Raw genomic sequence first — 26,727 nt, 5'->3', positions numbered from 1 at the left:
ACACCCCATTGTGAGGTATGTTCTCACAAAGCCTGTCAGCCTCCTTAAATGTGGTAAGCCACAAGTTTCTACAAGTTTCTCACTCACAGCTATGACCCGTCAAAGTTTGTCTCAATGTTAAGTCAATGGAAATTTTGGGGTGTTCGAGCCCCCCGTTTAGGAATTCGGAAGGTCCCATCAGTTAGAAAAGATATAGCACACTCCGTCAGACCAGTCTGGAGGTCCGTGGAAAATTTGGTGCATGTAGCTTGAAAGCTCTAGGACGAGTTAGTGTTCGTAATTTTGGTCTCAGAAAAAGAATAATAACTAGATAGGTACATTTCCTGAAGAAAATGTGAAGTGGTGCTTGCCGTGGCAAATTTCGGGGGCCAAAATCTTCTAAGAATTATTATACACCCAGTCAAAAGTAAAACGATCCAAACCCCGTATCTCTACGATGTTCTGATGCGGAGATATAAGGCTTTGTTTATTTGGTTGCTAGGGTACTGTATTTCGTTGCTAGGGAGAAAATTGCCATTCACTAGTGATTACACTCCGAGTCATGAGTCAAACGGTCCAACCCCTGTGTTTCTATGATATTCTGATGCGGAGATATAAGGCTTTGTTTACTCGGTTGCTAGGGTACTGTATTTGGTTGCTAGGGGAAAAAATTGGCACCCACTAGTGATTACACTCCCAGTCACAAGTCAAACGGTCCAAACCCCGTGTCTCTACAATGTTCTGATGCAGAGATATAAGGCTTGTTTATTTGGTTGCTAGGGTACTGTATTTGGTTGCTAGGGAAAAATTTGGCATCCGCTAGTGATTACACTCAGAGTCACGAGTCAAACGGTCCAACCCCCGTGTCTCTACGATGTTCTGATGCGGAGATATAAGGCTTTGTTTACTCTGTTGCTAGGGTACTGTATTTGGTTGCTAGGGGAAAAATGGCATCCACTAGTGATTACCCTCCGAGTCACGAGTCAAACGGTCCAAACCCCATGTCTCTACGATGTTCTGATGCGGAGATATAAGGCTTTGTTTACTCTGTTGCTAGGGTACTGTATTTGGTTGCTAGGGAAAAAATTGGCATCCCATAGTGATTACACTCTGAGTCATGAGTCAAACGGTCCAACCCTCGTGTTTCTACGATGTTCTGATGCGGAGATATAAAGCTTTGTTTACTCTGTTGCTAGGGTACTGTATTTGGTTGCTAGGGGAAAAAATGGCATCCCATAGTGATTACACTCTGAGTCACGAGTCAAACGGTCCAACCCCCGTGTCTCTACGATGTTCTGATGCTGAGATATAACCGTTTGAATTTTATGTTGCTAGGGTGCTCAAAAGTGGTTGCTAGGGGTGTGGCTTAATAGCTCTGGGACTACCCTGATAGACTGATTGGATGCCTGAGTAAAATGAGCCCACCCCCATGTCTCTATGACACTGTGCTGCAAAGATATCCATCTGGACATTTTATAATGGCAGTCTATGGGAGATGTTGCTAGGGTGACTAAAATGGTTGCTAGGGGCGTGGCTTAATAGCTCTGGGACTACCCTGATAGACTGATTGGATGTCTGAGTAAAATGAGCCCACCCCCTTGTATCTACGACATTGTAAAGCAAAGATATCCCATCTGGAAATGTTTGTATTCCCTTATATGGACATGTTTCCTGCCCCATTATAAGTCAATGGGAATTTTCGGGTGCCTCTTACACCCCAGGGGTACAACTTACACCCCATTGTAATCCATGTTCTTACAGAGCCTGCCAACCTCTTCAAATAATGTAACCCACATGTTTCTACAACATCCTCAAGCGGAGCTATGACTCGTCAAAGTTGGGCGCAATGTTAAGTCAATGGGATTTTTCGGGTGGTTTTTCGCCCCCCTTTCTAAAATCCTGCACCCGATCGCTTATAAAAGTCATAGCACACCTCTCCTCAATAATCCGGTTGATTTGAGCCCTCTTTCGTGGGACTACAACAAACCGTGCGGGACGAGTTACGCGCCGAAAAAGTGTCCAGACATAAGAATAATAATAAGTATGAGCAATAATAATAGTGATGCCTTGCATAAATGCAAGCACCACTAACTAGATAGGTACATTTCCTGAAGAAAATGTGAAGTGGTGCTTGCCGTGGCAAAATTCTGGGGGCAATGTATGATTATACTCCGAGACAAAAGTAAAACAATCCAACCCCTGTGTCTCTACGATGTTCTTATGCAGAGATATAAGGCTTTGTTTATTCGGTTGCTAGGGTACTGTATTTGGTTGCTAGGGAGAAAATTGGCATCCACTTGTGATTACAATCCGAGTCACGAGTCAAACGGTCCAACCCGCGTGTCTCTACGATGTTCTGATGTGGAGATATAAGGCTTTGTTTATTGAAGGTAGCATGATTAGCATGAAGATAGCATGATGTTAGCATAATTAACGTGAAGGTAGTATGATGTTAACATGATTAACATGGAGTTAGCATGATTAGCATGAAGGTAGCATTAAGCTAACATCATTAGCATGAAGCTAGCATGATGTTAGCATGAAGTTAGCATGAAGCTAGCATGATTAGCATGAATTATGCATGATGTTAGCATAATTAGCATGATGCTAGCATGATTAGAATGAAGCTAGCATGATGTTAGCATGATGTTAGCATGATTAACATGATGTTAGCATGATTAGCACAAACTTAGCATGAAGCTAACATGATTAGCATGAAGTTAGCATGAAGCTAGCATGATTAGCATGAAGCTAGCATGATGTTACCATGAATAGCATGATGATACCATGATTAGCATGAAGCTAGCATGATGTTAGCATGATGTTAGCATGATTAGCATGATGCTAGAATGATTAGCATGAAGTTAGCATGATGTTAGCATGATTAGCATGAAGTTAGCATGATGTTAGAATAACTAGCATAAAGATAACATGATGTTAGCATGATTAGCATGAAGCTAGCATGATGTTAGCATGATTAGCAAGAAGTTAACATGAAGTTAGCATGAAGATAGCATGAAGTTAGCATGATTTAACGTGAAGTTAGCAAGATTTATGATGAAATTAGCATTAAGCTAGCATGAAACTAGCATGAAGCTAGTATGACTTAGCATTAAGCTAGCATGAAGCTAACATGACCCAAAGACCCAACCCCCATGTCTCTATGATGTTCGGATCCAGAGATATAAGGCTTTGTTTATTATGTTGCTAGGGTGCTCATATTTGGTTGTTAGGGGCGTGGTTTGGGAGTGGCCAATAATGTGGCCAGTTATTACACTCTGAGTCACAAGTAAAATGGTCCAACCCCCGTGTCTCTACGATGTTCTGATGCGGAGATATAAGGCTTTGTTTATTGGGTTGCTAGGGTGCTCATATTTGGGTGCTAGGGGCGTGGCTTGGGAGTGGCCAATGATGTGGCCAGTGATTACACTCCGAGTCACAGTTAAAACGGTCCAACCCCCGTGTCTCTACGATGTTCTGATGCCGAGATATAACTGTTTCAATGTTATGTTGCTAGGGTGCTCAAAAGTGGTTGCTAGGGGCGTGGCTTAATGCCTCAATAAGGATCCTGAGAGACTGATTGGATGTCTGGGTAAAATGAGCCCACCCCCAAGTCTCTATGACACTGTGCTGCAAAGATATCCATCCTGGCATTTTATAATGGCAGTCTATGGGAGATGTTGCTAGGGTGCCCAAAATTGTTGCTAGGGGCGTGGCTTAATAACTCTGGGAGGATCCTGAGAGACTGATTGGATGCCCAAGTAAAACGAGCCCACCCACGTATCTCTACGACACTGTAAAGCAAAGATATCCCATCTGGAACGGTTTTATTCCCTTATATGGGCGTGTTTCCTGGCCCATTATAAGTCAATGGGGCACTTTTGGGCACCTCTTACACCCTAGGGGTACAACTTACACCCCATTGTGATCCATGTTCTTACAGAGCCTACCACCCTCTTCAAATGTTGTAACCCACATGTTTCTACAAAATTCTCGAGCGGCGCTATGACCCGTCAAAGTTGGGCGCAATGTTAAGTCAATGGGATTTTTCGGGTGGTTTTTCGCCCCCCTTTCGGAAATCCTGCACCCGATCGCTTATAAAAGTCATAGCACACCTCTCCTCAATAAACCGGTCGATTTGAGCCCACTTTCATGGGACTACGGCAAACCGTGCGGGACGAGTTACGCGCCGAAAAAACGTGCAGACATAAGAATAAAATATAACTAGATAGGTACATTTCCTGAAGAAAATGTGAAGTGGTGCTTGCCGTGGCAAATTTCGGGGGCCAAAATCTTCTAAGAATTATTATACACCCAGTCAAAAGTAAAACGATCCAAACCCCGTATCTCTACGATGTTCTGATGCGGAGATATAAGGCTTTGTTTATTTGGTTGCTAGGGTACTGTATTTCGTTGCTAGGGAGAAAATTGCCATTCACTAGTGATTACACTCCGAGTCATGAGTCAAACGGTCCAACCCCTGTGTTTCTATGATATTCTGATGCGGAGATATAAGGCTTTGTTTACTCGGTTGCTAGGGTACTGTATTTGGTTGCTAGGGGAAAAAATTGGCACCCACTAGTGATTACACTCCCAGTCACAAGTCAAACGGTCCAAACCCCGTGTCTCTACAATGTTCTGATGCAGAGATATAAGGCTTGTTTATTTGGTTGCTAGGGTACTGTATTTGGTTGCTAGGGAAAAATTTGGCATCCGCTAGTGATTACACTCAGAGTCACGAGTCAAACGGTCCAACCCCCGTGTCTCTACGATGTTCTGATGCGGAGATATAAGGCTTTGTTTACTCTGTTGCTAGGGTACTGTATTTGGTTGCTAGGGGAAAAATGGCATCCACTAGTGATTACCCTCCGAGTCACGAGTCAAACGGTCCAAACCCCATGTCTCTACGATGTTCTGATGCGGAGATATAAGGCTTTGTTTACTCTGTTGCTAGGGTACTGTATTTGGTTGCTAGGGAAAAAATTGGCATCCCATAGTGATTACACTCTGAGTCACGAGTCAAACGGTCCAACCCTCGTGTTTCTACGATGTTCTGATGCGGAGATATAAAGCTTTGTTTACTCTGTTGCTAGGGTACTGTATTTGGTTGCTAGGGGAAAAAATGGCATCCCATAGTGATTACACTCTGAGTCACGAGTCAAACGGTCCAACCCCCGTGTCTCTACGATGTTCTGATGCTGAGATATAACCGTTTGAATTTTATGTTGCTAGGGTGCTCAAAAGTGGTTGCTAGGGGTGTGGCTTAATAGCTCTGGGACTACCCTGATAGACTGATTGGATGCCTGAGTAAAATGAGCCCACCCCCATGTCTCTATGACACTGTGCTGCAAAGATATCCATCTGGACATTTTATAATGGCAGTCTATGGGAGATGTTGCTAGGGTGACTAAAATGGTTGCTAGGGGCGTGGCTTAATAGCTCTGGGACTACCCTGATAGACTGATTGGATGTCTGAGTAAAATGAGCCCACCCCCTTGTGTCTACGACATTGTAAAGCAAAGATATCCCATCTGAAAATGTTTGTATTCCCTTATATGGGCATGTTTCCTGCCCCATTATAAGTCAATGGGAATTTTCGGGTGCCTCTTACACCCCAGGGGTACAACTTACACCCCATTGTAATCCATGTTCTTACAGAGCCTGCCAACCTCTTCAAATAATGTAACCCACATGTTTCTACAACATCCTCAAGCGGAGCTATGACTCGTCAAAGTTGGGCGCAATGTTAAGTCAATGGGATTTTTCGGGTGGTTTTTCGCCCCCCCCTTTCTAAAATCCTGCACCCGATCGCTTATAAAAGTCATAGCACACCTCTCCTCAATAATCCGGTCGATTTGAGCCCTCTTTCGTGGGACTACAACAAACCGTGCGGGACGAGTTACGCGCCGAAAAAGTGTCCAGACATAAGAATAATAATAAGTATGAGCAATAATAATAGTGATGCCTTGCATAAATGCAAGCACCACTAACTAGATAGGTACATTTCCTGAAGAAAATGTGAAGTGGTGCTTGCCGTGGCAAAATTCTGGGGACCATATATGATTATACTCCAAGCCAAAAGTAAAACGATCCAACTCCCGTGTCTCTACGATGTTCTGATGCAGAGATATAAGGCTTTGTTTACTCTGTTGCTAGGGTACTGTATTTGGTTGCTAGGGAAAAAAATGGCATCCACTGGTGATTACCCGCCGAGTCACGAGTCAAATGGTCCAACCCCCGTGTCTCTACGATGTTCTGATGCGGAAATATAAGGCTTTGTTTACTCTGTTGCTAGGGTACTGTATTTGGTTGCTAGGGAAAAAAATGGCATCCACTAGTGATTACCCTCCGAGTCACGAGTCAAACGGTCCAACCCCCGTGTCTCTACGATGTTCTGATGCGGAAATATAAGGCTTTGTTTACTCTGTTGCTAGGGTACTGTATTTGGTTGCTAGGGAAAAAAACAGCATCCACTAGTGATTACCCTCCGAGTCACGAGCCAAACGGTCCAACCCCTGTGTCTCTACGATGTTCTGATGCGGAGATATAAGGCTTTGTTTACTGTGTTGCTAGGGTACTGTATTTGGTTGCTAGGGAAAAAAATGGCATACACTGGTGATTACCCTCTGAGTCACGAGTCAAACGGTCCAACCCCCGTGTCTCTACGATGTTCTGATGCGGAGATATAAGGCTTTCTTTACTCTGTTGCTAGGGTACTGTATTTGGTTGCTAGGGGAAAAAATGGCATCCACTAGTGATTACCCTCCGAGTCATGAGTCAAACGGTCCAACCCCCGTGTCTCTACGATGTTCTGATGCGGAGATATAAGGCTTCGTTTACTCTGTTGCTAGGGTACTGTATTTGGTTGCTAGGGAAAAAAATGGCATCCACTAGTGATTACCCTCAGAGTCACGAGTCAAACGGTCCAAACCCCGTGTCTCTACGATGTTCTGATGCGGAGATATAAGGCTTTGTTTACTCTGTTGCTAGGGTACTGTATTTGGTTGCTAGGGGAAAAATTGGCATCCCATAATGATTACACTCTGAGTCACGAGTCAAACGGTCCAACCCCCGTGTCTCTACGATGTTCTGATGCGGAGATATAAGGCTTTGTTTACTCTGTTGCTAGGGTACTGTATTTGGTTGCTAGGGGAAAAAATGGCATCCCATAATGATTACACTCTGAGTCACGAGTCAAACGGTCCAACCCCCGTGTCTCTACGATGTTCTGATGCGGAGATATAAGGCTTTGTTTACTCTGTTGCTAGGGTACTGTATTTGGTTGCTAGGGGAAAAATTGGCATCCCATAATCATTACAATCTGAGTCAAGAGTCAAACGGTCCAACACCCGTGTCTCTACTATGTTCTGATGCGAAGATATAAGGCTTAGTTTAATATGTTGCTAGGGTAATGAAATTGTTTGCTAGGGGGAAAATGGCATCCCATAATGATTACACTCTGAGTCACGAGTCAAACGGTCCAACCCCCCTGTCTCTACGATGTTCTGATGCAGAGATATAACTGTTTGAATTTTATGTTGCTAGGGTGCTCAAAAGTGGTTGCTAGGGGCGTGGCTTAATACCTATGTAAGGATCCTGAGAGACTGGTTGGATGCCTGAGTAAAATGAGCCCACCCCCATGTCTCTATGACACTGTGGTGCAAAGATATCCATCTGGGCATTTTATAATGGCAGTCTATGGGAGATGTTGCTAGGGTGCCCAAAATTGTTGCTAGGGGCGTGGCTTAATAGATCTGAGATGATCCTGAGAGACTGATTGGATGCCCGAGTAAAATGAGCCCACCCACTTATCTCTACGACACTGTAAAGCAAAGATATCCCATCTGGAACTGTTTTATTCCCTTATATAGGCATGTTTCCTGCCCCATTATAAGTCAATGGGAATTTTCGGGTGCCTCTTACACCCCAGGGGTACAACTTACACCCCAATGTGATGTATGTTCTTACATAGCCTACCACCCTCTTCAAATTTAGTAACCCACATGTTTCTACGAAATCCTCGCTCAGACCTATGACCTGACAAATTTTCCCGCAATGTTAGTCTATGGGATTTTGCCCCATTGACTTTTCATTGGGCATTTTTGGGCACCTCTTACACCCCAGGGGTACAACTTACACCCCATTGTGATGTATGTTCTTACAGAGTCTACCACCCTCTTCAAATGTTGTAACCCACATGTTTCTACAAAATCCTCGAGCGGAGCTATGACTCGTCAAAGTTGGGCCCAATGTTAAGTCAATAGGATTTTTTGGGTGGTTTTTCGCCCCCCTTTCAGAAATCCTGCACCCGATCGCTTATAAAAGTCATAGCACACCTCTCCTCAATAAACCGGTCAATTTGAGCCCTCTTTCATGGGACTACGTGAAACCGTGCGGGACGAGTTACGCGCCGAAAAAGTGTCCAGAAAAAGAAGAATAATAAGTATGCAAGATAATAATAGTGATGCCTTGCATAAATGCAAGCACCACTAATAAGTTTAAAAGCAATAACAGTATGTTGGCTTTTTCAAAGCCAACATAATTAAACAGCTAACAAACTTCCTTTCATCACCAATTTCACTTACAAGTGTACTTCACAAACTCTGCGTTATTATAGTTGTTGAAACATATTTTTTTTGTCTTGTTTCTAAGTACATAATAATATAGCAATATCTAAAAATTCTTAAATCAAGATGTATTTTCTTGTTTAAACAACAAATATAAAATTTAAGTGAATTTGTGCTTAAAACAAAGATATATGCTAATTTTTCTTAAATTAAGTGCTTAAGAAAAAAGTAAGCTTATTTGACTTTTTTTCATACCCCATTGGCAGATGTTTTTGCTTGAGTAAACACAAATTCACAAAAAACTACTATGGGTCATTTTGCCCATCAAATTTTTTTATATATATTTGTACTGAAAACAGATTTCTATCCATCCCTGATACAAGGACTATTAAAGTCCCACTCCCCACTGGTATGTATAAAAGAGCATAATTTATTATTTTGTTTGTATTCTCTAGTAAATGACTGAAAATTTACTTGAGTTTGATATCTTTAGTCCAACACAGTCTCAAGGCAAGTCGTGTTATAGTAACAAAAATTTTGATTAATTTTTTCGTGTTTGATGACACGAATTTCCACTGTCTTTTTCGTCCTTCCCAGCATGAATTTCTATCAATGGCCGCTCGAGTCTGTGGCACGACCCTCTTCATCGTGTCATTTTATATTTTGTTTTCTCATCGTTCTTTTCTATTTTTAAATCATTGTCGCTTGGGGTTAAGGTTAGATTTGCGTTAGGATTTAATTTTATTCATTGGTTTCTACGTTTTTCGTCCGCTTTTAAAACTATTCTCGCCTGGAGTTGGGGTTAGAGTTGGGGTTTGGGTTAAGAAGTCGCAGAAAGTGATTCTAACCTTAACCCCAAGCGACAATGGTCAAAAAATTGAAAACGATAAAGAAAGTCGTGCCACATACACAAACAGCCATTGATAGAAATTTGTGCTGGGAAGGACAAAAAAGACATTCGTCTCCAGAGACACGAAAAACAGCGGAAACTCGTGTCATCAGACACAAACAAATCAATCAAAACTTTCGCCACTATAACACGACTTGCCTTGAGATTGGGTTGCTTTAGTCAGTTGGACTTACCTATGAGGAACAGAATGGCAAGAACAACGATCCAGACAGCGGAACTGCCTATCCGAACCGTCGACACCATCTTGGCATGACAGCCTGAATCTGCCGAGCAGTCGCACAGAGTCACTGACAGATTCTGCATGTTGGAAAATCCCTGCTGATCTGCGATTCTCATCTGGATCATGTGATGGCCTGAATAGGCGTTGTTTTCTTTAATAAGCTTCACAGTTGTCCCTTTATTTTAAAGAAATAGAAAACAGAAGACAATCTTTTCATTTCAATGATCAGTCTCTTTCAAGACTTTATTTTAACAAGTAAAAGCTATTACATCCTGTAACATTAAACAATTTATGTTTGGTTTGAGTAAGTTGGTAGGGTCATGAATCATAAGACCATGTTCAAAATGTTGGCGGTGTTAGGAAAATGTCAGTGCATTGGGAGTGTGGTAATACAGTACAGGTAAATAACTCATCTGTCCCACCATTATACACATGACTAGAGATCAATCCCTTTCCCAGTATCTGATGTTACTGACATTACCAGTTATTGTGAAACTTGTGGAACACATTTTCTCAATTTTCCAAGAAGTCATCCATTTCCAACTCCCACTCCCCGTATTCTACTCAAGCGCATACACATTCGTAACTTACAGATTCACACCAATGCATATGCAAAAATATACATGATTGTTATATACAGGCTGATGTGCCAGCCAACGTTGCATAACAGAAACTAAATGTGTCTCATGGGAAAATGCAATTCTGGCTGACGCAGCGATTTTTTGCATGACTGGCATGCTGGGAAAAATAAAGTTTGATCTGGAAACAGTGTGTTTATCTGTTGTAACTGTAACACACACACACGCTTACGCCGGCACACGCCGACACACACACGCACACACACAGACACACACGCACACACACAGACACACACACACACACACACACACACACACACACACACACACACACACACACACACACACACACACACACACACACACACACACACACACACACACACACACACACATGCACACGCACACGCACACTAAACAATTAATTTGTCCAATAATTTTACATTTCAACTTCCCAGGTTCATAAAATAAATGATATACAATAGGCTCTTTCTTATAGGTGACGCTCCTTCCTGTTAAAGGATTCATGCATCACATTGTTTCTTATTTTAATATTAATATTTAATATAAAGTTCATATATTGTCTACAAAATAATCAGTTCACACAGAAAACATGGTCTCCTTAGTATTAGTTAGGTTTATAGAGCCGCAACAATGTGCATGTTTTGAAAAAATTGTGGTAATTGTTGTTGTGGTAATAATTGTTTATATTTAACCATTTGCCAATTAATAATAGTGTGGATTTTAGTAATTTCTGTGTTAAATTGTTGGAAAAGACTGCGGGAAAATGGTTTACAATGCAAATCTAATCATTTTAGAAATGAAATTGAAATAAAAGCTTTTACCGAGTTTAAATGCCTGAGATTAGAGTCTCTATTACAGTATTATTTTATACACTTCTGTTATGCTTTCCTGATAAAAGTGCCAAAAAATGTATTAAAATCTTATTAATACTGCAGGTCTCTGTAAAATGGAGGTAAAGGTAAAGGCGGACCCTTTTGTAAAATTTCAGAATCAGAGGACTTGCTGGCTGACATCCCACCAAGCCAGAATGATATCGCTGCAGGTCAGACGCAAGCTTTATACAATATACGTGACAATCTCTGCTGTCACGGCTGTCAGTTTGGTTCCCCTCGACGCAACGGATTTCCTCAGGTGATGTGCAGAGTAAAAACATTCTTGAAATTGTAATATACATTTAGTTTAATTGCTAAACTACAAGTAAATGAAATTTCAATTAATTTTAACGACGCGCACAGGAGTCTTACCACCCGAAAAATGGAAAACAATGGGACAAAATAAAGTGATGACTTTCTATTTTCAATGGCCAGTATTTTGTTATTCTTGAACCCATAGACATGGTCTTGGTGTAATTTTAAAGTTTTTTTTTCAAGCTCTTTCTATCTGAACAACTAGTTTTAGCATTTAACCATGCTTAAAATTTTACTGACATATCTAGCTTTTGCAAATGTTTAATAGCTCTTTCTACAGTAGCTCTTTCTAAGGGTATTTTTCAAAATCCTTTTGCACATTTTATTTATGTTCAGTAGCTATTTCTAGCTCAAGCAAATCCACAGACTTAAGGATTTATTATTTTTTACTAGGTCGTCTGTTGACTGCTGAATAAAAAACCCCGTTCATTATAGGAGTCAAGCCCCCCCCCCCAAAAAAAGGTTTCTTACAAACGTTATTAATGTGGCTATAATTCTGGATGCTTTAACATAATTCATAAAAATTATTCATTAAGTATGCAGTGTCATAGGTACATCTCTGACGTTTATAACAAACCAAACCGTTATAGTCATTTAAAAGTACATTTACCATTAAACACAATGCTACGAGTGAGCGAGCACCCTGTGGTAAGATGGCCGCCACATGCGGACGTTCCACTCAATTGGCCAGCAACGTGGGTGAGACATCTAGCCTTTATAAATATCTATGGTTTGTAGCTGGCGCTCGGGCATCTGTAAACAATAACTTTGATTTGATTGGCCATCGCATCATTTTGACTTTGACGAGCGTTTTGCTGATTGAGGCAGGCCAGATAGAGATTGCCGTTTTACAGTATTTACAGTTAGGTATATTAGGCAATTATTTCATGACTTTTATTACACTAAATGGGAATCTCATGGTGATGTGTGGCGTGAGAGCGTGAGAATGGGGTCAAGTCTTGATCGAGTCTCACGGTGAATGCGTGAGAGTTGGCAGCCCTGTATAATTTATAGGCTATATACTAATCTTCAATAAATATATTTGTTTGACAGGGAAGCTGTGCGCAAACAGAAACAGGAATTATTCAAAAATAAAAAAACTACCCCAAAAAAGGGCACTTTCTCTCCAGGAATAAAAAGGGCAGGTGCTTAAGCCCCCTTTGATGTCTGATAGTATACATGTTAGAGGGTCAAATAATATGATTTTATATTTTTATATAGTGCATTATTTAGCTGTTTGTGCATGTATAAGATCTGCATTGTTACAAAGTTCGCTCTCAATTCTGAAGAGATTGCTGATCCAAACCTGCCTAAAACACCTCAAACTATAATGTCCCAAGGCATTTCCAATTTTCCAACTTTGCTAGGAAATTCCCGCGCTTGTGATTTACAGACTGTAAGTGTGTTTTAATGAAAGTATTTGATGTTTACTCTACTTACAGAATCAAGGTTAGTTTAGTTTGTCACATGTAAGATTAACATGAAGGTTATAACATTTTTACCCTTAGTGCGGGAGTTTTGGTTTAGACAGATATTAAAGGTATGGTTTAATTTAAGGACTGTGTTAAAAGTACCTGCTGTACCGTTAAATAAACAAACTATTAACAAACCTACCATATGTGCCAAGGTATAAGAGTTATAAATTAATATTTAATTAGAAGATAAGCTATCATTTTGACATGGCTTAAATACACATACACAAAACTATATTTGCACTGCTGCGACAGGCAATCCTTTGTCCCGTTTTGAGAAAGTTGGCAAGTATAGACCCTTTTAAACTTTATAATGGTACTACTTAAGGCCTATATGCCAATCTTCATGTTCCTAATAAAAATAGGTTTGTTGTAAAGTATTCCTTTAAAGGGTCACCTAATATGAGAAATTAATGTTTTTTTGTTATGTATTGCTTGTGTGTGTACACAACCACATTGTAAGAATAAAAATCTGTCCACTCCTTATTTTATAATCCCATAAAGCTTTAACAATCTGATGGGACAAGCTGTTGGCATTTTCTGAGCAAACTGATGTCACGTTCGCCAGGACCCGGCCACAACTCTCCAAAGATCACAGTTAGGTCATCATTTATATTTTAAATGTTTTTTACATTATCATTACTGCACTTTCAATATAAACAATAAAGCAAGACAATTGTCCTATTAAAACTGTGTTTGTTTTTGTTATAGATAAGAGTAAACGAAAAGAGAAGCAGCAGTTCATTTACATTTATAGAGACCAGCACTTTATTCTGCACACCCAAACATTTTAATATGGTAGCCTATAATAAATCATCTACAAGGTATTTGGTTCTGAAACTTGACAGATACATACTAGGAACACCTTAGACTAGGGATGGGTACCGAAACTCAGTATAAAATGGGCCCCGGGGCTAAATTACGAAAAACTGAATATCAATAAGTTCAGTCTTTTTACATTCTGCTGTCAGTACTCAGGAAAAAAGTCTTGCATGTTATTGCTACATTAGGGTTATCTTGCACATTTTATCTCACCAACCGTTTGCGGTAATATTAAGAAATTCGTCTATGATGCATGTTTATATTCCAAAACAAGCAGAGCGTGCGCGCAGCCTCTGTCTGTCACGCAGCTTTTGTCTATGCTCCTCCAGCGCACACACCCAAGATGCTGCTCATCATTAACAATGATGGACGCTAAACGCTCAAAAGTGTGGTTACACTTCACTGAAGTTGATGCTGACAATGCTTGTTGCCACAAGTGCAACGAAACTTTTTCTTGTAAGGGCGGAAACCCAGGTAATCTGTCAAAGCACCTGTCAAAAGTGCATCATGTACAGGCAGAGAGATGTACTGTTGTTTAACCGCTTAAATGTGGTTTAACTGCTGTAGTTTATCTCTCAATGCCCAGTCTACGTCAGGTATTTATGGTAAGGGCTAACACAGATTATTTGAACTCTGACACTTACGCTGAATATACGAAGGGGCGGTTTCCAGAACATGGATTATCATAAACCAGGACTAGGTCTTAGTTAAATTAGGACATTTAAGTCATTTTGTCATTTTTAAAAGCATCATTTATAAATAAACATTACTGGTGTGCATCTTGAGACACAACACTCACACATATTTTAAGATATGGCAGAGCAAGTTGTTTTCGATAAGACAACACTAACATTTAAATTAGTCTGGGACAAGGCTTAAGCCCTGTCTGGGAAACCGCTCCGAAGAGTTCAGATCAACCTGATCTCACGAATTTCCGTGGCATAGTCACAGAATTTTGTGCTAATTTTTCTGTGGCATTCTCACGGATCTCTGCATTTTTCCGTGGCCCTGCTACGAACTGTCTTTTTCCGTGGCATTCTCATGGATTACTCAACTGTTTTGTCCTATTTTCTTACCATTTTTGCTTCGGTTTGGGGTTAGATTTACATGAAATGACATCCCTACCCAAACCCAACTCTAACCCCAACGCCAGGCGACAATTGTTTAAAGTTTAGAAAATATAAACGAATAAATCAGAAAAAATAGTATAAACCAATATTTAAAGTGATATACTAACGCAAACACCAAATCTGACCCTAAACCGAAGCGAAAATGGTTTGAAAATAGGAAAAAGCAGTTGAGTAACCAATCCGTGAGAATGCCACGGAAAAAGACAGTCCGTAGCAGGGCCACGGAAAAATGCGGAGATCCGCTAGAACGCCACGGAAAAATGAGCACAAAACTCCGCGACTATCCCACGGAACTTCGTGAGATCATGTTGGTTCAGATGCAAAACCTGCTAAGTGAGTCTGACATTATTTCTTGTTAATTAGCATTTAATTACGGGCTGTTTACATTAAAACGATAACTATAACTATATAAATATAGTTTTAAAAATTATTTTATATTAAAGCAGAATTTAACCCTAGACATTTTAGCCTGTTATAACGGGTAATTTATGTTTATTTTACATGAAAAAAAGAAATTTGCACGATTTCGATTATTAGAATGATAGTGTGTTGAAGCAGAACTTTTGTAAATGTCTTTGATGGACTCAATTAACCAGAATGCACTGCACGAAACTTAGTCATTAGCTCCACCCACTAACCACTGACCGATACAGCCTTCAGGTTTGTTCGACTTCAAAAACCGAGAGCCGGATGACATCAAGGTTCCGCGAGAGCGATTTAAAAGCAAACTCCTTCGTATGATTTCGTGAATCGCTCTCGCAGTACTTTGGCGTCATTCGGCTGTCAATTCGTGTCGCGCCGCATGAAGTTGAACAAGCCTAATAACTTCTTTTACCGCTCAACCTGCTCTTAAATCAACTCGAGTCAACTTGAAGTGAAGAAATATAGTTTTGGAGCATAATATTGTTTTAGGGTGGACTTCCGCTTTAAAGAGAATAGCAGAGTTTACACCACAACTATAACGATACGGATACATGGAAGATCTCGTTGGGATCACTTTTTGAGTGATTTTTCCCCAAACTTATGAACGATAAACCAATGACAGCCAATCAAATCTACTTTAATCTAAAGAGCACACGCATTTAAAATGACAATTTGACAAAATGATTTGCGTAAGTACTGTGCCTCGCGAGCGAATTAGCATGAAGTTATCGTTATCACCGGTGGTAAGGATGCATATATTGTTATAGTTAACGTTGTAGTTATTGTTATAATGTGAACAGTACTTTAATGAATTCTGCCTTATATTGCAAATTTCTAAATGGCTTGAGGGCGGGATTAAGCAGGTTTGATGCGAAGGGACGTATAGTTCATGCCGAGAGCATTTGGTTACAGTAATTATCATATTATTTTTGGCGATTAGCATTACTACGGTAATTCAGGTCAAATGTGTTTTAAAAGTATTGCATGTTTTATCATGTGAAACTATCTATACCATTAAAGTACCAGAATCGATAAGCAGTATCAGTAGGGTGGCCATTCGTGCCAGCTTCACGTTCCGAACATGTCTTCAGGTGCGCTCGCCGGAAGTGGCGCTGGTCGACCGCATACGTCATCACGGTTTAATATTTCGGGATCATTTTCAGAAAAGCAACCGTTACATTTCAAGGTAAGAATGAAACTACAATGATTGTATGTCTTAAAAGAAATAAATCTTAATTTTTTTTATGTATTTTAACTGAAATGAGAACCTTGATGACGTATGCGGTTGAGCAACGAAACTTCCGGAGAACGCACCCGAAAACATGCCCGGGACGCGTCCGGCGGAACCGGCACGAATGGCCACCCCAAGCACCAGCAACAGTTGCAATGCCAACAAAATTCCATGAATACCAATCCCTGGGAGTATTTTTACACTTTGCAATATTAGGTGACCTTCAAATGAAAACCAAAGGGAAGAATCGCTTCTATCAAAAAAGACTGTTTAAAAGTAATTTTCCTTTTCATAACCTTTGAAAACCAACAGAGTGTATACAAAAATTGACAGGGTCCTCATCGGTCTAATAAATGATTGGACTTTACCTGTGGTGGGATCAAGTCTCCATTTGCCCTTAACATCTCCTAAAAGCTCATAGTAGAAAGGTGAGCTGTATGGAGGAAGGTCCAGGTCTACAGCTGTGATGTTGGCCATTGTGGGCTCCTTGTTCAGACATATGTTAACATGATCCACAGTCAATTTTGGCACGTTATCATTTTCATCTCTCAGGTTAATAAATAAAGTCCCTGTGCCAGTCAGCGGTGGTTGACCTGTCAATCACATGCATACAATGATCATAAATTTAGCCTGTGTACAAAATATTGAAATAGAAAACATGGCTTATACTTTTATATAGACCTAAAGTAACTGTGATCCTAATTTTTTGGGGGGGTTGTACTAGAGATAAACGTCTGCACAGTTGGAAGTGTAAGATCGGAAGTTAATTCTACAATGTTTTCAAAACTGCTCATCTTCAATAGCAAGAGACTACAAAATAAGCATAGAGATATGTGAACTGGTAATATAACAACTTCCAAATACAAGAATATTGACAACGGTGATGTTTGTATCTTACCGTTATCAACAGCATACAGTATTACTTTATAGGTGCTGCCATTTACATATTCTGATTCTCTGTCCAAAACTTTAGCTGAGGATATTAGTCCAGTCTTCGGATGAATGGTTACCCATCCAGCAGGATCTTCCCCTACAATAAATCTGAGAGTAGGAAAAACAACCTGGTAAATACAGCTATAATTCTACTGTATCCTATAAATTGTTTTTTCTAGCATGCCATTTTATTCTTTTTTATTCTGTATTTTATTTTAATTGTCTTTTACATTTATATTTGCACAATCTAAGTTGTGTATGCGACAAATAAACAAAGTGAATAGCTCCACATACTTAAATGTGTTCTCGTGGCCTCCATCCATATCTTTAGCTGTCATGGTGGTCAGATGGATTCCTACATCTAAGTTCTCCGATACCACAATACTTTTTTCCGGTGGTATAAATACCGGAGGATCGTTGACGTCTTCAACATGAATGGTCACTGGAATGGACTTGTAAAGTTTTGGGTCAATATTGTCAGGGTTTTCAGAAAATCTTTCGAGTTCCCACCTTCCCAATTCATTCGGTGTGCGGTTCTTAATCTTACAGGAGAAGTAAGGAACTTCGTTGTGCACACTGATGGACAGATTTTGATATTTTTGCTCCTCGTAGTCAATTGGCTGAGTGTTTGAAAAGAGTCAAATAGAGTCACAAGAAAAGTCATGCAAAAATGTAAAATTTATCAAAATAACATCCTCACATGCACAGCTAAAGTGTGTAATTGTTCAAATACTTTCTTCTAACACTGCATAATATGTAGAAACAAGGGCTGTGTGATTAATTGAACATTTACAGTATATTTGCAAAAAGTGTGCTATGTAAATCCAACTATATTGTAAAGATTGCAAGAATTAATGTTACTTTTATTCAATGTACTCATTCAGCAAGGTTTGTCATATTTCTTGCCTCGCTGCTTGCAAGCAAGAGAGCATTAAGATAGGTTGACCATACATGCCATTCCTCCCGGACGCGTCCCGGCCAAGACCTCGGGTGCGTCCTCCGGAAGTCGTATTTTGTCGACCGCATACGTCACAGAGGATTATTATTATTATTAGAGAAAAGCAACCGTTATATTTTAAGGTAAGAATGAAACTATGATTGTATGTCTTATGTTTTTAACTGAATGGCGTATACAGTCAACAAATACTTCCAGAAGACACACTGAAATCCTGGCCAGGACGAGTCTGGGAAGAATGTCACGTATGGTCAACCTATTTAAGATGATGTGTGATAGCATCTCCCCTTACGAAAATGAAAAGCGTTTTTTGGTGTATTGATTACTATCAGCAAAACTATGGTTTTACTACAGTAACCATGGTGTAACTATGGTATTTGAAAACCAGGGTTGTCAAAACCCTGGTTACCACAAAATTTTTGGTTAACTGTAGTAAAACGATGGTTAATTTTCGTAAGGGTCTGCTTGCGTATAATGATTCCTAAGCTCAATCGATACAAAATTTTGAATGAATTATTTGTTATCGTTATCTTTCAGAAATTTTGAGATTTTAAATAATATATTTGTTCATGTATTCAAACTATAATTTCTTTGTACTGCAATGCAAATAAAGCGTCTATTCTAATTATTGTTTTATTAAGGGTTCGAGAGCAGTGTCATACACTAGCAACACAAAACTACACACTTCACCTCAAATCTCATGACATTCAGGAAGTAAATACATTTTATTTAACTTTGCCAGACTTGTGTGATCTCTTCCAACATAATTTTATGGCAATTTGTTTGTATTTTATGAGGTGGCTAATTCGTATTATGACCACATTTGTACATTTTTGTATGATTTGCTTTCACCCCATGATGTTGGAGTTAGAGGCGGGTTATGGGTGGGGTTTCATTATTGTTTTATTCTAATAACCTATCAAATTAACCATTTTGTAAAATCCGTATAAATTCCCTTGAGATCAGGATGTCTCAGCAGTAAATTTAAAAGCACTGACTTACCTTAACAACGGTTAAAACCCCTTCGTTCGTAGCTGGGTCTGTTTCGATTTTAAAAATGTTTTTCGTATCTCCATAGATTGTGTATATAGCTTTCCAGGCGTCTGTACCATAACTGTCTTTATCTGTTACTTGAAGTCGTAAAACTTCTGTGCCAATCTCTCGCTCTTTTACTTTCCCAGTGCCCTGAAACAGAAATTAATTATGCCTTTATGATATTAAGGACTTTTATGACAGCACAATATGACTGCAGGCTGAATTTTGTACATCCTAAAACCCTGCCTCTCTATCTGTGCTTAAGCTGTAATTGTTCAAAAACTGCACTGTAAAAAATTTATATTTTAAAAAATTGTGGAAACTGAAAGTTAAGTATTGACTAAGCATATTGCTTTCAAATAATTCTCCCCAAACAAAAATATACATTGTGGTAATTAAAACTTAAGGTATTGGGGTAAGACAAAAATGTATATTCACAGAACATATTAAACTCTGCTCAGACAATTTATCATGTCAAATGAAAAATCTGAGTTGACTGAACGTAGTTTGAGCCAGAAAAGCGTATGGGAATGCACCTGAAACTAATTGGCTTCAGTGGGTGCGCGGGAGTTGATGATCAATCTTTTCTACAAAAAAGTTATGGTAAGTACTTAAATATTTACATTTAAGTCATTTTTAAGTATTTTTAAAGTCATTTTCTAGTCAAACTGAGTGAAAATCTGAATAATTACAGCATACAAACAAAAAGCATATGATATGTTTTCTCCTCAGTGTAACGCACCGAGCTAACGCTTCATTTAGTGAGGGAATGGCAAGGCCACTACAACTTTCACAGTGAGTATACTATATTTCTATTTCTTATATAACATATTTGTGTGAAAACTGTTAGCTTTTTCGAGATTTAGGTCAGTGGCGGATGCAGAACGTGACATATGGGTGGGCATGGATTAAGTCCGGGGGGGGGGGGGGGGGGCCTGAATCTATGGGTGTCACTTTTGAATAAGAAACTATAACAAGTCTATAAAATTCGTTAAAACTTCAGAACACTAATAACAACATACACACACACCCGAACTGCACGTCACATTTTTGACATTATTGATACTTTAAATTGTAATGCAACGTGACATTTATTAAGCCTTTTTGGTAAAAAAAATATTGGGCTCTCATAGCCTACAAAAAAGAACCTGCACACAGTGACAGGAAATATAAATGAACCCAAAAAAAAACGTATACTTTTTTAAATAACCTATTAAAGTGTTTAAATAAATACGGCTACTAAATGCTTAAAATGAAGCTTCTAACATCATATTCTCTTCATGCAAATCACTAAAAATATATTTTCGTTCTCACATATTTAAGTTAACTTACTAAATAAAGTAAGAAAAAGGGAATTGCTAGAATAATGTTAGACTCTGGGGTTAAACGAAATGCCAAATAAATAAACATTTAATATACTTTTTGATGAGCACAAGAGCAAGCCTACTCGTGAAGAGCGGAGCCGAGGAGCGCGCATATCAGACGTGAACGAAAGGAATAATGGATTTAATGCTTTCACTTCATTTCCTGACAGTTTCACTTGTTAGTGAGGATAGTAATGGCTAACAAGATGACGCCGAATTACATACAACATAATTACCTAACTAAATCTGAGAGAATGCAAACACATTACAATATTTTTTCCTCCGCCCGACGGCCAAGGCGCATCATTTTTTTTTAGCCCGACAGGAATTCGCCATAGCCCGTAATGGACGTCGGGCAAGCGATTTTGCGAGGTTTGTTTTGTAGAAAGACTTTCTTTAAAGTGAATTTCGTTTTGTATAAATTGTATCTTAATATTAATCAATGTTTGATCAAACAATTGCCTCGATTTAATAAATAAGAAGCAAACCAAGAACGTCTGTGATGTGAATTGAAGTGAACCCACTATATTTTCGCAGCCTACGTCTTTCTGCTTTTAATGCATTTCTTAAATTAATGTCTCAATTACACAGTAGGCTTATAGGTTGTTATGATAGGCTATTTGTTGCTTAAAAGCAATAGGCTATATTGTATAAAGTGTAGCAATAAACGTGGCGTGACTTATAGTGCTGCTATATCGCTATATCAAACAACATCACTATGATCAGATGTTTTCTTTCTATTTTTTACCCCGCTGTCATATTTGTTGTGTGTTTATGTTATTGAGAGGAAAGCGCGCAGCACATATTTATAACGTGTTGTTATTCAAAATACGTTTTCTACTTGCTTGCAAAAAAAGATCTCAAAGTGATCATGGCTGAAAGCTGCTCGGGAATATTTCATTATAACGCAACATTCAACTGCTTTAATAGTTTTTAAATAGTTATCAGGCTTACTTATAATTTTACTGTTTTTAACATAACATGCAATAGATAAATTACACCACATAAAGTAGTATACATGTCTAAATGATGTTTTTATTAACAAAGTTCGGGAGGAACACGTTCAAATAATTAACCTAATCACCTCAACTACGACCAGCTGTTGACAATCAGTAATCAGGTATCCACCTGATTGGCATCAACAGAAACCTATATAGACTGGAAACCAACTCACCCTCATTCCTTGATAGTTTCAGCATGAATGAACATTGCTTGAACTTAAGACAAACATCAACCAACGCCAACATCTCCTCTAAGAAGTTCCACAATCTTCACATCTCTCTCCAACCAACTCTTCCATCTACAAATCCACACCCCGCCGCAAAGCCACAAACTAAACAAGGAAAGATCACAAAGCTACATCTCTACTCACCAAAAGGTTTTCCATCCTCGCAAGAGCGGTTTATTCAGACAGCACCAGCAGGCCATCAGCCTGTCCAGGTTGTGATCAAGATTCTGCCGCCAAGCCTCAATCATTTTTCGCAAAGCAGCCTGCCATGCACTGCACGATGCAACACATCCCAGCGATACAGGTTTCCCATCCAGCTCAAGCATGTTTCCGCCAGTGGTGTTATAGCCCTGCTTTCACAAACCTTTCCGTCTAATTTCTAACCCTTTCCCCTGCCTGTGTCTCCACTATCGGGCTCGAGCACGAGGCTACCTCCGCTAGCAGCATATGCCCAGACGCCCCTACCTTTTCCCCCTTGTTTTTCTTATAATTATAAATCAAACTGGTATGACATACAGCACACATTAATTCGTAACTTACATCATGTTGCCGGTTGCGCGAGAAATAACTTCAAAGCCACATGCACACTGGCAGTGAAAGCAGCTCCTGTTATACCAACAGCTACATTAATTTAATTCCATACTGGGAAACGCGATTGTTTTACATAAGGAACACAACCCGAGCCCATATTGATTCCTGCCCCGCGCTGCAGTTGACACATTGATGTTGTTCCGCTGGCTCATGTGCGTACCCTGCTCTGGGGTGCTTTTCCCGAGCAACGGCATAACGCGCTGCTAAACCACCATACCGTGGATAGTTGGAGAGGCCAGCTGGCTTGTCATGACTATTTCCCGAAAACATAGCAACTTTGTCCCACATCCGTCGCTGAACTATGTTGGCTCAACAATAAAGTAAATGATGTCAAGACAAATTAATCTGTTCAGATCGATTTAATTTCCTATTATTGCTGTAAACTACATGCATCACATCTAAAGCTTTTGTTGTCACGTTTTAGTTCTCTGTTGTTTAAATCCAAGATTCGTCTTTCATTCGCAAGTTTCCTTCTACGTCACTCATTCCAGGGATTCCCCAGGGTCTTAAAGCTCGTTGTTATGCGCAGTTTTCCAAAAACAGCGCTTCAATTCTGTTTACAACCTAAAAGACATGAAACAGACTTTGTTTATATTTAGATTACGGTTATAGAAATCACTGCATGCTGCGTTCTTATTTGTTTAAAAGCATGATCTACCCAAGTCTACGTTATACTAACTATAGAACTATACTTCTAACCACAGCCGTCCAACTGATATTTGGACATTTAATGCGGCTGATAAATAACGTCACTGAGCCTGACTAAACTTACGAGCACTTTATTTGAGATCTTTTCAAATAAAGGATCATGTCATTTAATTCAACATGGATGAAAGAGCAATTTTAAATAAATTATTTATTGATAAATAATGTTCTTTTAAAGAAGCAAATTTTGTTTGTAGCCTATTGCCATCAATCATAGTTCTTAGAAATAAAATTGAAATCGGGCAAAGCATGTATCAGCATGTCACAATTAAAGTAAAAATTGAAATTCTGAATTAGCCAAGGAAATTGGAACCAGTGCATCTTCACTCGAAACCCCCACCTCAAATGCCTCTTTAGATACCATCCTCCAAGCTGTATCCCCCAGAATCCTACAAACCTACCCAACCCCTTAAAAGAGCTTCAAGACCTTCTACTCTTCTTACAACCTGTTTTTCCTGATTTTGTCCCTACTCACCATCTCATTCATATCCTACCTCAATCACCACAAGAACCTCAAAGCCAGCTCCATTAAAGGATACCTAAGTGGAATCCAAAATTTTCCACAAACTTCTTTTTCGGCTCACCCTCTCCAGTAATAGCTATCACCCAGACATCCACGCTCGTTAGGAATCCAAAGAACCCACCCGTCCTGATGCAAGACAGCCAGTAACCTTAGAAATACTCACCATATGCATCTCCACCCTTTGTCGAGATTTCCAGTCCACCAACACTACCCTCATACTCTACGCAATGTTCATTCTGGCCATTATTTGCAACTTCAATCCAAATAATCACCCAACAGTTTTCAGATCTATCACTTCCGGACAACGATACCATTTCTTATTCCATCAAACAAAGCAAGACGGACCAAGTGAGAAAAGCCCATTCCATTTACATCTTCAACTTCCAAACACCAATTCAACCATACCAGACTCTCCTAGCATATCTACATTCCAGCGACTCCCAGGCTAGATCCACATCAAACCCATCAAACCCTGACTCAAATCGCCAGGTTACACGCTTCCGGTTCCAAAACACCTTAAATCTGTCCTACTCATAGCAGACCTCTTCTCCAAAACCTACATTCGATTGAATCGCTCCAACATCAGAGAAGCTCAATGAACTTTCATCAGCGGATCCCACCAGCTCCATCCCACCAGCTCTAAGACCACATAAACTATCAGACTTTATCCACTGCCGCAGCAGTGATGTTTCCTCTGCTCCCGCAGGAGCCCCCCCTTTTCCCCTGCACTCTACTAACCTCCACTGCTATGGAAGTGGTTTCCCTCTGCTCCCGCAGGAGCCCTCCCTTCCACAATTTCTCCACCGCCACAGCAGTGATGTTTTCCTCTGCTCTAACATCAAACCGCTCCCACATCAGAGAAACCCAACAAACCTTCATCAGCGGATCCCACCAGCTCCAAGACTGTATAAACTATTAGACTTTATCCACTGCCGCAGCAGTGTCATTTCTCTGCTCCCGCAGGAGCCCCCCCCCCCTTTTTTCCATGAACTCTACTAACCCCCACTGCCATGGAAGTGGTTTCCCTCTGCTCCCGCAGGAGCCCTCCCTTCCACAATTTCTCCACCACTACAGCAGTGATGTTTCCTCTACTCTCACATCAAACCGCTCCCACATCAGAGAAACCCAATCAACCCTCATCAGCGGATCCCACCAGCTCCAGGACAACACAAACTATAAGACTCTCTCAACTGCTACAGCATTGATTTTCCCTCTGCTCCCGCAGGAGCCAGCTTTTTAATAAAATCCACTGCCGCAGTAGTGGTGTTTTACCATCTCCCGCAGGAGATCTGTTCTCCATTGCTGCAGCGGTGCCATTTTCTCTGCTCCCGCAGGAGCCCTGCTTTTACTAATCTCCACTGCAATAGCAGTGATGTTTCCCCTGCTTCCGCAGAAGCCCTACTCTCCACTGCCGCAGCAGTGACTTTCCTCTGCTCCCGCAGGAGCCCTGTTTCCACCGCCGCAGCGGTGTTGTTTCCTCTGCTCCCGCAGGAGCCCTGCTTTCACTAACCCCCACTGCCATGGAAGTGGTTTCCCTCTGCTCCCGCAGGAGCCCGTTTCCACTGCCGCAGCAGTGATGTTTCCCCTGCCTCCTGCAGATGTCTGTCTCTCCACCGCCGCAGCAATGTTGTTTCCTCTGCTCCGCAGGAGCACCGCTTTTACTAACCTCCACTGCCACAGCAGTGATGTTTCCTCTGCTCCCGCAGGAGCCCTGCTTTCCACAATTTTCCTCCACTGCCGCAGCAGTGATGTTTCCCCTGCCCTCGCAGGAACATATTTTCACAGTGGTGCCATTTCCTCTGCTCCCGCAGGAGCCCTGCTTTCCACTAATCTCTACTACCATCACAGTACTGTCTCCTCTGCTCCCGCAGGAGCCCTACATTTCACAATTCTCCACTGCCACAGCAGTGAAGTTTCCTCTGCTCCCGCAGGAGCCCTAATTTTCACAATTTCTCAACTGCCGCAGCAGTGATGTTTCCTCTGCTCCCGCAGGAGCCCCACCTTTTACAATCTCCACTGCCACAGCAGTGTCACTTTCCCTGCTCCCGCAGGAGCCCTGCTTTTCACAATCTCTGCTCCCGCAGGAGCCCTGTTTTACCCAACCGCCGCAGCGGTACTATCCCTCTGCTCCCGCAGGAGCCATGCCTTCTCACAATCTCCACTGCCACAGCACTGCCCTGCTTTTCACAATCTCTGCTCCCGCAGGAGCTCTTTTTCTCCACCGCCACAGCGGTGCTGTCTCCTCTGCTCCCACAGTTTTCCACTGCTCCCGCAGGAGCCCTGTTCTTACAATTTCCCCACTGCCGCAGCAGTGATGTCTCCTCTGCTCCAGCAGGAGCCCTGTTTCTCCACCGCCGCAGCGGTGCTGTTTTCTCTGCTCCCGCAGGAGCCCTGCTTTTCACAATTTCCAACTGTCACAGCAGTTATGCTTTCTACGATCCCGCAGGAGCCCCGTTACCTCCCACTTTACATGCAGCAATTTTTTGGGGGGACACACACAGTTCCCGGCTGCTGTCCGATGCTAGTTTGCGATCTTTTGGGGGATTGTTCTGGGTTCGGGCCTAAGGCTGAGCCCGGAACCCTCTCCCCGCCAGGAAGCGCTCCGGGCTCAGTCCATTAACGAGCTCGGAGCCCTCTCCTCGGACAGCACGCCAAATACGCATATTAATAACTCTGTTCTGAATTATTTGTAAGTGTGAACTCGTGAAATGATGTTTTTATTAACAAAGTTCGGGAGGAACACGTTCAAATTATTAACCTAATCACCTCAACTACGACCAGCTGTTGACAATCAGTAATCAGGTATCCACCTGATTGGCATCAACAGAAACCTATATAGACTGGAAACCA

General features: G+C 40.8%; 1 protein-coding gene across 1 annotated transcript in view; it reads right to left on the bottom strand.

The window, feature by feature from the left end:
* cdh26.2 (cadherin 26, tandem duplicate 2) overlaps positions 1-26,727 on the bottom strand; it is a 43,737-nt gene that overhangs the window by 8,013 nt on the left and 8,997 nt on the right. Inside the window, exons 7-11 of the mRNA XM_073874858.1 lie at positions 19,434-19,616; positions 17,771-18,096; positions 17,442-17,584; positions 16,912-17,136; positions 9,630-9,851 (exon numbers count right to left, since the gene is read on the bottom strand). Of these exons, the coding sequence (XP_073730959.1) occupies positions 9,630-9,851; positions 16,912-17,136; positions 17,442-17,584; positions 17,771-18,096; positions 19,434-19,616 (1,099 nt within the window). The remainder of the gene's footprint in view (positions 1-9,629; positions 9,852-16,911; positions 17,137-17,441; positions 17,585-17,770; positions 18,097-19,433; positions 19,617-26,727) is intronic.

Source organism: Misgurnus anguillicaudatus, chromosome 13 (assembly GCF_027580225.2).
Source record: "Misgurnus anguillicaudatus chromosome 13, ASM2758022v2, whole genome shotgun sequence".
Taxonomy (NCBI): domain Eukaryota; kingdom Metazoa; phylum Chordata; class Actinopteri; order Cypriniformes; family Cobitidae; genus Misgurnus; species Misgurnus anguillicaudatus.
The sequence above is the reverse complement of the archived record's forward strand: the minus strand, read 5'-3'. Positions and strand labels throughout refer to the sequence as shown.